This window comes from Brienomyrus brachyistius, chromosome 5 (genome assembly GCF_023856365.1).
Source record: "Brienomyrus brachyistius isolate T26 chromosome 5, BBRACH_0.4, whole genome shotgun sequence".
Taxonomy (NCBI): domain Eukaryota; kingdom Metazoa; phylum Chordata; class Actinopteri; order Osteoglossiformes; family Mormyridae; genus Brienomyrus; species Brienomyrus brachyistius.
Window position 1 is genome coordinate 36,355,161 of NC_064537.1, and position 12,435 is coordinate 36,367,595.

General features: G+C 45.5%; 1 protein-coding gene across 1 annotated transcript in view; it reads left to right on the plus strand.

The window, feature by feature from the left end:
- The window catches only part of erbb2 (erb-b2 receptor tyrosine kinase 2), a 29,909-nt gene extending 21,114 nt beyond the window's left edge, over positions 1-8,795 (plus strand). Inside the window, exons 15-27 of the mRNA XM_049012843.1 lie at positions 84-238; positions 758-805; positions 892-1,030; positions 1,203-1,325; positions 3,139-3,237; positions 4,110-4,295; positions 4,428-4,583; positions 5,084-5,159; positions 5,243-5,389; positions 5,708-5,805; positions 6,077-6,244; positions 6,330-6,678; positions 7,107-8,795. Coding sequence (XP_048868800.1) covers positions 84-238; positions 758-805; positions 892-1,030; positions 1,203-1,325; positions 3,139-3,237; positions 4,110-4,295; positions 4,428-4,583; positions 5,084-5,159; positions 5,243-5,389; positions 5,708-5,805; positions 6,077-6,244; positions 6,330-6,678; positions 7,107-7,438 — 2,076 coding nt within the window. The 3' untranslated portion in view covers positions 7,439-8,795. The remainder of the gene's footprint in view (positions 1-83; positions 239-757; positions 806-891; positions 1,031-1,202; positions 1,326-3,138; positions 3,238-4,109; positions 4,296-4,427; positions 4,584-5,083; positions 5,160-5,242; positions 5,390-5,707; positions 5,806-6,076; positions 6,245-6,329; positions 6,679-7,106) is intronic.
- The last annotated feature ends 3,640 nt before the right edge of the window (positions 8,796-12,435 follow it).

The following is a 12,435-nucleotide window of genomic DNA, read 5'->3' on the forward strand; positions in this document are numbered from 1 at the left end:
AGCTTTCATTGCCTACCGTTCCACTGCCTGTCCATAGGCACCACCCAAGCTTTGCTTACTATTGGCTACCTTTTTGCCGGCAGGGTGCGCACCAGTGCCTAGAGTGCCGTCACTTCCGGGATGGGGAGGCGTGCGTGCGGAGCTGTCCCAGCGGAGCCAAGGAGGACCAACACACTGTGTGGAAATACGCCAATGCTACCAGGCACTGCCTGCCCTGCGGCACCAGCTGCTCCCCACCGTGAGTCCCGCACCCACCGCTAAGCGGAGAATGTTATTGGGGGAAGATGGCTTAATGATATGGATTGGGTCGGCCTGATCTGTATGTACTGGGTGTGCTGGAGATAATATCTGTACAAAATTAACATTAATCCCCTCCCCCCACTACCTTAACTGGATGGATGGATGGATGGATGGATGGAAAATGAACATTAGGTACGGAATTCTTAAACTTCATTAAGTCTCTTCTGTTGGTTTTTTCCCTTGCATCTACTGTCTGAGTAAATTGTTTTTAATGCTAGTGAATTTACCTTTTTGGGGCTAACAGTGCTGGGAAGCTTGTCTTGTTTGCTCAGACAAAGGAAATTGCTTAGTAATAGGGAAATTTTTTGGTGTGTCATACAGCTTTTCATCACCAGATACTACCAGACAGTAGTAAGCCTAGTAATATTGGCATATCCAAACCTGTGAGTCTTTCGGCATGGTACCCTGCAGACTGGCCTTCTCTCATGTGACCTGATCCCCCCACCCCGTGTTTCAGGTGCAGTGTGTTGGACGAGCGTGGCTGCCCCGTTACCCAGAAGGCATGGTGAGCATCCCTCATCTCCGCCTCCAGTGGATGGATTTGCCAGTGCGGGTGATGCGAGCGCCATATCTGCTGCTGCGTTCCCATAGGCTGGTCACCTCTGTGGCAGCGGCTGTGGGTGGAGTCTTCCTCTTCCTCATCCTTCTGGCAGTGCTGGTGTTCCTCCTACGCCGACAGAGACACCTGAGAAGGAAGAAGACACTGAGGAGGATCCTGCAGGAGCACGAGGCAGGAAGGCGGCGCCTATTAGCTTCTGTTTAAAGCAGCCATTGTTTTCAGGGTCTCCGTCTAGCTCACACTGTAATGTAGTAAGCAGCAGCCCAGGTTGAACAGCAGTTATGGGGCTGCCCCCGAGGTGGCCGTGTTTCACTCTGGACCCATGCTTCCCTCGCCCCCCCAGCTGGTGGAGCCGCTGACCCCCAGTGGCGCTGTTCCCAACCAGGCCCAGATACGCATCTTGAAAGAGACTGAGCTGAAGAAGGTCCGGGTGCTGGGGTCTGGGGCTTTCGGCACGGTCTATAAGGTGTGTACATGACCACACACACACACACACACACACACACACACACACACACACACATACATACATACACAGACATAGGCACAATCTGCTACCATAGCAATTAAAGTTGTACTTCAAAGATAGGTCAGGCTGCTCTACAATCTTTGAACAGGGTAATTTAGTTAAAATTACAGGGTGATTAAAGGGCAATTAACTTGAAAATCCTTCAGTGAAATGATACTTTATAAAGGGTTTGAAGGCTCTAACGTCCTGCTTACACTTGGTTTTAAAATGTGCTTTGGGTGTTTGGAGCACAAGTGGACAACGGTAAATACAAGTGTAAAAGGCCGCACATTGTGATTTGGTCACTCAGACCACTCGTTGTATTGTTTGTAGTGTGGCATGGTGGTGCAGTGGTTAGCACTGTTGTCTCACACCTCTGGGACCCAGGTTCGAGTCTCCACCTGGGTCACGTGTGTGGAGTTTGCATGTTCTCCCCATGTCGTCGTGGGGTTTCCTCCGGGTACTCCGGTTTCCCCCCACAGTCCAAAGGCTAATTTCCCGCAGGAGTGCGTGTGTGCGACTGGTGTGTGAGTGTGCCCTGTGATGGGCTGACCCCCCATCCTGGGTTGTTCCCTGCCTCGTGACCATTGCTTCTGGGATAGACTTCGGACCCCCCGCGACCCAGTCGGATAAGCGGGTTGGAAAATGGATGGATGGATGTTTGTAGTGTAAATGCTAATACATCCTGATGCATCCCCGACTAGGCGTCACAGGGAAATACATCATCAATGCGAATCATGTGATTGTTATTTTGGTGACAGCACGCCAACTCGAAAAAATGGAGAGCAGCACTGATGTACAGTTGGAATAGTCCATACATATATATTAGTTTTTGAAGCATTTTTGTTTACTTAGCTAGCCTGTGCTAAACATATCTGGCACTTGTCTGGTGACAGAAACTGACATCATAACTGTGCGTGAGGCCATTTGACCTTCTAGTGGACGTGATGTAGGAAGTAATGAAGTCTGAACACAATTGGTCAGCTGGACACTTTGAAGATGCGTGATAGGCACAGGTGTAAATGGCCATGTGACTGCTGTTTACTGATCTGATCACCCAAGATGCATTTTAGAACCAAGTATAAACAGGGTCTGTCAGGGATGGGCAACTTCAAGCTATGAAATGTATTACCAGCAATGATGGGGGCAGTCAGTTTTATATATAATCTTTAAAACTGAACCCTGTAATTTCTGTAGGCTGCAGAGCATCTTCAATCAGCATAAAATACCACATAGGCATCCATATACCTATATAATAACAACAAATCAACATATTGTTTGAAAATACTATCAGAATACCATATATTGCGATATAATGTCTGGACAATATAACTATGAAAAATCAGACAGCTAACCAAGACATTTTAAAACACACATAATACAACATGCAACAGAAAATGGAAAGAAGCGCTGTGGACAGACGAATATTTGTCAGTAATGATGGGATGGCAGTCGGCTTTGCACTACTCGTTTCAACTCAATGTTCAGCTCACCCTAAGTGTTCTGTTTTTACAGGTAACTGTTTCCAGCTCCACCTAGTGCTCAGACAGCATGATATGCTAGTATTCATTTCAAAGTGTGGCAAGCAGGCTGTAAAACAGAGCTGAAAGGGCCGGTTAAGGCCTGCGAGATGCTAGTTGCCCATCCCTGCTATGCTATTCGAGTTTCTCTGATTAGACATGTCTAGAGTGTGAAAATGCAGCTTGTTGATCCAAATAAATGACAATGAATGTAAATGTAAAGCAAATAACAAACGGAAATTTTCCTCAAGGGGGTGTGGGCCCCTGATGGGGAGACTGTGAAAATCCCAGTAGCTATAAAGGTGTTGCTGGAGAACACCTCGCCAAAGGCCAACAAGGACATCCTGGATGTGAGTCTGAACACCTTGCTTTTATGCACATGTGAGGGGGGGGGGGGGTTGTTTGTCCCCTTCCATCAGCTGTTAAATGCTAGCATTCAGAGCCCTGAGCTGCAAGATGTGAAATATTAACTGCATCCCTCACATCCACTTTATGCATATCTATGCACATTGAAATAGGTGTTTTTATTTAATTTAGCCCATTTTAAACATATTAATACCACAAACTGTCAGTTTTCCATTGCGAAGTATGCAAGCCGCACCTGTGCTGACAGATCGCAGAACCGAAAGTGTGCCCAAACCAAGCTGGTTGTATCACCACCATCTTATTGGTTGAGATGCACAGTGATCTGCACTTAATATTAACGTATTATCTGAAAGGGCATATTCTATACATTATTCATTATCAATAGTATAGCACATCACAATGTATCGATGCATTCTGGATAACTCAGAACTTGAAAATTTCCAAGCTCCTACTTAAAAAAGTAGCATACAACAGCTGAACACAATGAATATGTAATGCAAATTTACACATGCGAATACTAATACTAATTCCACTAGCATTTGGTGCTAACAAAACACGGCGATTCAGACAGACATGCTAGCAGAATTTAGCACATAGTAAACCTTGTAAACCTTGATGTACACCGTGTGCGCAGTATATATGCGTCTCCTTGGGATTACGTCACTGTCGCTCTTCAAACTCAGCAACGCCTTTTCTGAATCGACCCTTCTTCATTAGAAACCAAAGCAAGCTGGAACTAGTCTCAGTTCGTGGTATGGTGTTGGGTATGGCTCGGTTCCTATACACCAGTAGAGAAGCGCCTTTACCCACAGCGAATGTGTACTTCTAGAGTGAGAAACCATGGCTCTGTCCGCAGGAGGCCTACGTGATGGCGGGCGTGGCCAGTCCCTACGTGTGCCGCTTGCTGGGCATCTGTCTGACATCCACTGTGCAGCTGGTCACCCAGCTCATGCCATATGGCTGCCTGCTGGACTATGTGCGCGAGAATAAAGAGCGTGTCAGCTCCCAGTACCTGCTCAACTGGTGCGTGCAGATCGCCAAGGTGAGCCAGCCCACATCTGATATCAGAGGACTTGGAGCTTACAGCATGGGCAGGGTTCCTGGGGCGGCGGGGGCAGGTGATGGCCGGGCTTGGTAGCAGAAAGTGGACAAACACCCCCGTGTGCCTGGACAGGGAATGAGCTACCTGGAGGAGGTGCGGCTCGTCCACAGAGACCTGGCTGCCCGCAATGTGCTGGTGAAGGATCCCAACCATGTCAAGATCACAGACTTCGGACTGGCTCGCCTGCTCGACATTGATGAGACCGAGTACCACGCGGAAGGCGGCAAAGTACAGCAACACGTGGTGTCTTCCTGTCTGCTCTGCCATGGGTGACACAGTCCAAAGCCTCTTTCAGTTCTCTTTTCCTTTTCTCTTCACATCTGACCGCATATTCTGCACACAGGCAATTGTGTGGGTCACAGGGCCTAATTGTTGTGTTTTAATGTTTGTAGATGGGACATGCATAGCGGGACCAATATGGGCTATGGATGTGTATCCCAACATGCACCTCTATCACACTGTATTTCCTAGAATCTGTTAGAAGTAAATGTTTGGGTTTTTAGCCCTAACTTGAGGAGCAGCAGCAGTAGAAAGCAGCAGCCCGTCTTGCTAAGCCTGTGATTTAGCAGGCACTCAGCCCCCCCATTGCTCTGTCTGACTGATGCTTTTGTTCTCTGTGTTCCCCTGCACGCCCCCACTGTACCTCTTTGTGCTGAGGGTCATAATTGTTGCGCCTTTGCCCAGCACCCTGCCATGCATCAGTAGTTCTCTGTCGGTTTTGTGTGCAGGTGCCCATTAAGTGGATGGCGCTGGAGTCCATCTTACACAGGAAGTTCACGCACCAGAGCGACGTGTGGAGCTACGGTAAGTCTGCGCCTGCTCGCCTCTCATTGGCAGTGCACATATTGGACCATATGCTGATGTTATTCACCCCTTCATGTCCCCAGGGGTGACGATCTGGGAACTGATGACGTTCGGAGCCAAACCCTATGACCTGATTCCAGCCAGGCAGATCCCAGAGCTGCTCGAGGGTGGGGAGCGGCTTCCGCAGCCCCTCATCTGCACCATCGATGTGTACATGATCATGGTCAAGTGTGAGTACAGACTGGCCAACCTTCTTATTATGTTCCTGGGTTTTCCTCATGAGTTTTGGTGATGGAGGAGACAAATTCAAAAGAATCTCCACTGCATTGTATTATGCCTGGTTTGTTCATAGTTTCTGGACTCCACAGCTCGGGGTTCAGTATGTGGGGTGGAATGATTCAGGGCGGGGGCCCTGGAACTTGGCAGCAGAGATAATATTTTACCCATCCTGGAGAACATGGAATTTCTAGCTTGCCATGGCAGCAGCCAGTAAAGGGCCAGTTTCCCCACTAGCAAAAGAGGCTTAACCTGCATTCATTAACCTGCAGGCTGGATGATTGATCCGGAAAGTCGACCCAAGTTTCGTGAGCTGGTCACAGACTTCAGCACGATGGCCCGGGACCCTCCCCGATACGTGGTCATACAGGTGAGAGCTCTACTGTCTGCTTATCGTCAGCTTCCATCCCTTCCTGCTGCTGTAGTTTCTCATGGGAATGTTCAAATGTAGGCAGTCGAGGGGGATCCAGGGACTGGAACACACTGCTGTGATGTAAATTAAACAGAACTGTACTGAGGCTATTGGGTGCTTACTCCAGCAGGGTTCCGGTATGAAATTGTGCAGATTGGCCTTTGGAATGAGAGAATCTGTGATGTGATTAAATATATTCAGCACGCATCCCCTACCTTCCTCCCCTCAGAATGATGGGAACATGAGCCAGTCTAGCCCAGTGGACAGCCAGTTCTTCCGCATGCTGCTGGAGGAGGAGGGGGGGGACATGCGAGAGCTCCTGGAAGCAGAGGAGTACCTGGTGCCCCAGCCGGCCTCTGCAGCCAGGAACGGGCCCTTCAGACACCCATCACACATGGTCAGAAATGTCCTGCGTATCTTGAGTATCTTGACCTTGAGTATCGACAAGCAGGGAGATAACCGGGTCTCCCTTGTGTACGCAGAGCGCCAGGCAGTGTGTGGAAGATGGGGTCTCGGCAGGGGGGCCGTACCTGTACTCGTCTGTCAGCACCCTCGGGCAGGATAAGTGCCCCGCTCTGGCCATTCAGTCCCCCACAGGCAGCCCTTGGGTACCCCGGTACCCCTTGCTGGCACGTAGCGTGTCCCATCATTCTGCAGGGGGCCATTCTGACTCTGTGTTCCTGGATGCGGGGGCGGAAGACTGCAGCAGTCAGGGGCGCTACTGCGATGACCCCTCACAGGCCACGGTTGCCAATGGCGACCAGGGGGCCATGAGTGCGAGGCTGCCTGGCCTCCCACATACCCTCCCCCGTGGAGCTCGCCGGCAACCAGGTGAGACCTGCTCTGTGTGTGTGTGCGTGCGTGTGTGCGTGCGTGCGTGCGTGTGTGTGTGTGTGTGTGTGTAGGTTTGCGTGGATCACATTTGGGGACCAAGATGTCCCCAAAGTGTGGTAAAACCTGAAACTTACTTTTGAGGACACTTCTTCAGGTCCCCATTTGGATAACCTCAATTTTATAAAAAATCTGTGAATGCAATCAAAAAAGTAAAAGTGCCAAAACTCTTGTATTTTGGTTGGTTACTTGTGGTTAAGGTTAGGGCTGGGTAGGGGTTAAGGGTGTCGTGATTGGGATTAGGGTTTTTCCCATGGAAATGAATGGATGGTCCCCATTTAGATAGGAAGACCAACTTGTATGTGTGTGTGTGTGTGTATGAGCTGCCTAAAGGCTCAGACAGACTGCTACTTCACACCCCCCAATAGAATACGTGAACCAGACTGCTGCAGACGGCACCGCAGGTACCCCCGTCCGCTACAGCACCCTGCCCCGCAAGACATCTGCCGGAGTGCGGCACCCCCTCAATGGCCTGCGCTCCGGGAACAGCGTGGAGAACCCGGAGTACATCATCCCCCTGGGCAGCACCTCACCTGCGTTTGTCTGTCCTTACTACCTAGGCCTGCACACTCAGGCTGGGGGTGAGAAGGCCACAGCACCCACAGCCTTGCACCTCACCAATGGCAGCCTCACGAATGGCTTTGTCATGCCTGCAGTAGAGAACCCCGAGTACCTTGGACTGGAAAAAGAGCACACCTGAACGCATCTGGGGGGGCAGAGGTGGGAGGCTCAGGGAGGAATGTGCCCTAGAGGAGAGCTTCAGAAAAGGAGGAGTGCTTACACTGAGCCCACTTATATACTCACATGTGATCTGCGAGCAAATTCTGATTGGTCATTTGTTCACACTTCTGTTTGACACCACATCGTCCCATCAGCGTGTCAACAAGAAAAGGTCATCCTGTTTCTTTGTGGCAGAATCACAAGTTAGCCAACACTGGATGCCTGGTTGCACTTATAAAAATTGCATCACTCTTGCCTGGTGTCTTTTTACTCTCCCATTTTTGATTGGGGGAGATCATTTAAAAAGTGCTTGAACACACTTGAGCTCTGCTCACGCCCTTATCTTTATTTACCCCATTATATGCACCCCACCCGCTCAATTCTTCCTCCACACAGAGTGCTAATAATTTTAGAATTGTCCTCCCAGACCAGAGACTATACTGGTGTTTAGCATGCAGACCATGGTGTCTTGGACCTAATAGAGAAGAATCAAAGTCTGTTTTGCTCATGAGAAAACGCTTTTCAGAACTGTCTGGCACTTGTTGTTGATCCATGAAAGGCTGACATTATGCATCAGCGGACAGAGCCCGGGGTGTGAGGAAACGGCATTCGTGTTTGTCCATTGACACGCTTTTGAAATGGTGCTGAGCTTGACACAGCGGCCCGGGCCTCACCCACTGCGAGGGCACAGCTGGGAACGGAACCCCTTCATGGCCATGTGAAAACAAGATGACCGCCATGTAGCAAGCAGTCACCAGGCAGCAGCAGAGCGCCTTGTGCATCCTGACAGACCTCTACAAAAAAGCCTGGTCTGGTGACAACTGTGGCACGGCCTCTGTGTTTCGGGGCGAAAGGGTAATCTTCCTAGACACGTGTGGTTAAAGGATGTAACAGAGCCCTACTGATCCCAATCAAGATGTTGCCATTTTCGACAAGTAGTTATTTAGTTGGAAAGGCTAAACCCGCTGAGACGTAGGTAAGAATGAAACCAGAATGTTCTGGAGTTGGAATGTTCTGAGGAGACCACTAACGCATAATATCAGGCCAATTTAAACTGGATGATCACCATTTAAGCTGCTGTGGCAGGATGCGGGTTGGATGCCTGAATGGTGACGTTGTTTCGTGAGGCTAGGCAGGGTCACTGGCACACAGACGAAGATGTTCCTCCGCAATATGAAGATGGTAGACTTACAGACTCACAGACACATGAATTGGCCATAGCAGCTGAATTTTGTTTTATAAGGCTGTATTGTGTGAGGTGACAGAAATAATATAAATTATTATGACCAAGGCAGAATTTGACTGCACATTAAAAACTAATTGAAAACAAATATGAATACTGGTATTTGACTGAGGGGAATGGTTGTGGTTCAGACTTGCATTGTGCCCTGTGGGGTGAGTCATGTGGGGTGAGTGAGCGTGAGGGCCCACATGGGTCAACACCAATATGCATGTGGCTCAGTTAACTGCATTCTGTCAGTGCTTATGTTTAAACATTTTTATTATATCAATATTAGAAAAAATAGTCAGCTAGCTATGTTATATTGCATTAGTCAGAATTTAATTATAGCAGGTTATTTCCATTTAGTCACAAAAACTATTTTGTGTATAAAATACTTCCTCTGACTAACTTCTGCTCTGAGGTAAATACAGTCCACAGAGGTATGATGTCGTCATTATGCTGCTAAACATTAAAAAATTATGCAAGCCATCGTTCTGGCTTTGCATACCTAATGTCAACCTTTTTCAAAATGTTTACAAGTGGCCATCTCTACTGACTTCCAGATTTAGGTCTTGAATGCTAAAACGGGTTTTATCTGCTTGGAATTTTATTATCCTCGTTTCATTTTTGAGTGATTTTTTAAATTAAGATAATGTATATTTATTACTACTTTGGAACTGATGTTCACTATAGCCTCTTTGTTAATTATGTCTACATAGAGAAAAAAACATAAATACAACAGACAGGACACTTAAGTTATACTCTTATAAACCAGATGCACAGTTAGTTATTAATGGTCTCACGGTCACTAAAACAAGAACAGTCTGCACACTTCTGCCAGTTATGCAAATTACATAGTGATCAGAGTTGTTTATGGATGGAAATCTCTTTAAAGTAGTGATAGAAAAAAGCATTCTTGGTCATATTTGACTTGTCTTTCATCCCACATGAAAAATTTTAAGAAAAAAAATCTTAGATGCTTTAAAAGTTTTAGCAAAAACAAAACAGGTCACGAAAGCTTGGTATCGTTACGTCTGTAACTGCATGCTAGTTCTGTCAGTCCACATTGGATTATGGAAGTATTGTCTCAGGCTTAGCAAAGAATTTGTATGTATAGTTGGTAGACACTGTTCATCACCAAGATATATGGCTTGCTTTTGAGGTTTTCACACTTTCTTCATCTAAAGCTTAAATGTGGAGGCTAATGTACCCTCAATTGAAAATAGATGCTTGAAACTGGCCCTGGAGCATGCATCTAAGCTTAAAAAAATATAAAAAATCCCTTCGTTTTCCATTGAAGGTTATGTTATGTCTGTATGAAAGTAGACCAAAATACATCCTATCATTTTTACTAAGAATCTAACTTCACTTGGAAAAACTTAAAATTGATCTTAACATTCTACACCAGACTCATTTCTGCAGTATTCCTCTCTGGAAGCTAAAGAAAGCAAATATATTGGACTCAAATAAAAAAAAAGTCCTAGACTCATCCTAACTCTTTCCATGAGCAGTTGTTGGACATTAAGGAAAGGTTTCTGACTCGCATCCCCATATATACAGTTGGCTCTAAACCTGGAAATCAAGTCTCTGCTACAGAGTCACGGTTAACCAACTGAATATCTTGTTTGCAAGCTCTGAAAACCTTTCTGAATACGGGTCTGAAAACAGATCATCCTGGAATTGTCAGTCTCTGACGTACAGAAGTACAGCCTACGTTTTTGTTGAGTGCCAGGTCATTGCAGTGCGCCTGGGGCCCTTATTTCAGATATATGGCAGTTTAGTAACACTTTCAGATCCTGAATCTCTACTCATTTCTGATATAATTAAAATATAGCAAGCTGAATGAATGATGAACTTAATGAGATCAACTCAAGTATCGGTAAGATGACAATCTTTCAATTGGGTTCGAATCATTTATACAAGGTCTCATATGGGGCAAACCAGGCTACTCACAGTTTTATCATCAGGTGAAGCTTCACCTGTATATCTTGCATGCAAGAATTTCTTTACCACATTTTATTGTATTGTCATTCTTTGGAACTCCCTATGGCAAAGGTACCGTTTTACTGCTTTTTTAAAGACGATATGGAGTAAAGCCAAGCTAGAGGCTTAAGCATCTTATTTAGGTTTTAACTGATTCGTAATACTTTATAGTTATGATTTTTTTACCATTTGAGTTATTTACTCTTTTGTAATACTCCTATACTCTGACCGTAGTTATGTTGACTTCTAACGCCATGTTAGCAACTATAACTATTTATTACAATTATTACAGATGATACCATCATATGGGATATTTTCTTTAACACAGAACTGTTTTTGTCTGAGCCCTTTTCAAACTTAAAAAAGGAACAAACAGGATGTGATCAGAAGCGCTGCACCCCATCTACACTGACTCACCCCCCAGGTGCGTAGATGGGACATGCCTGGGCACAGACCTTGCCTCCTGCAGGTCAGAGTCGCTCTTCACACAGCCAAATGATGACTGTGATGAGCAGGCTGGTGAGAATATCACTTGTAGTATTTCTGCAGCTGCTTCTAATACATGAAACCTCTCTAAGGCAAAGTTCAGTGTAACTGTGATGTATTGAGGTACTGATTTAAATTGTGCATTATTCTGGGCACAAACATGATTCACTTCTGGATAAGCTCTTGTATATTGAATGCATGCTTCTTAATATCTTCATTTGGAAAAAAATGTTTTTGACAGTATAGTTTTTGTTTTTATGCAGCAGCTTTGAAATAACCAGTTTAATTGTTAGGCTTTATTCTCTCTCTCCATCAGTTTGTGTATTTTGCTTTTCAGCTTACTTGGTGCTTACCATTTCACCATGGCTACATGCTACAATCAGTCTGTTGGTTTTTACGTCATCTTCAGTGCAAATAAATTCGTTCTGATCTTTGACAGACAGCATGTGATTTGTTTGATGTATGTAATATAATAAGCAGCAAGCAACATCTGGAGATGTTTGGAAAGGTTATTATGAAATCATTAAATATTAAGTATATTAATAATCAATATATAAATATATAATTGAATGCATGTTGAGGTATTAATATTTTATATGTGATTCCTATAAGAGAAGAAGCATAGTCCTTACCAGGGCTGTGGATCTCATAACACCGCAGTAGAAATTCAGGCTGCAGCTTAGCATTTAGCTTTTCTTTAGGAAGGAAAACGGCGGCTGAATAATTAAGGAAGAATGTGAGTCATGTTTGAACCCAGCAAGGTGAGGCAGCAGCTTTGAAAATAACTTATAGTAACAGTATTGACTGTCTCACCAAATGATCATTTGCCATTACCTACAGCTAATTTAAAACTTAAGTTTTTGTACAAAGAGAAAGCTCCCCTATCCCAAATTAATTCCATGAGGTATTTCTTTCTTCTGTCCTCTAAGAAATTTATTTGCTGTCTGGGCAAATGTGACCCCCCCCCCCCCCCCTGTGTCTGAGGAGTGTCTGCTGTGTTGCGAACATTCAGCAACACTTAAGGTACTAAAACCGATTTACAAATTTGGCATGTTCCAATTATTTTACAGCATAGTGACCAAGAGTTAATTGCACTATTTCCTTGCAGTCACAGAGCCGTGGAAGGTTAACTTACAAAACGTCACATCTTGTGCATGATTGCTAGAGGGTAGGTGGTGCTTCTGTTACTCGTACAAAGAGTGGTAGCTTTTTTTTTACTGACCTTTTAAATTATTTATAATTACAAATGAATTAAAAACCTTTTTTTCATTTTCCAATTGTCTACA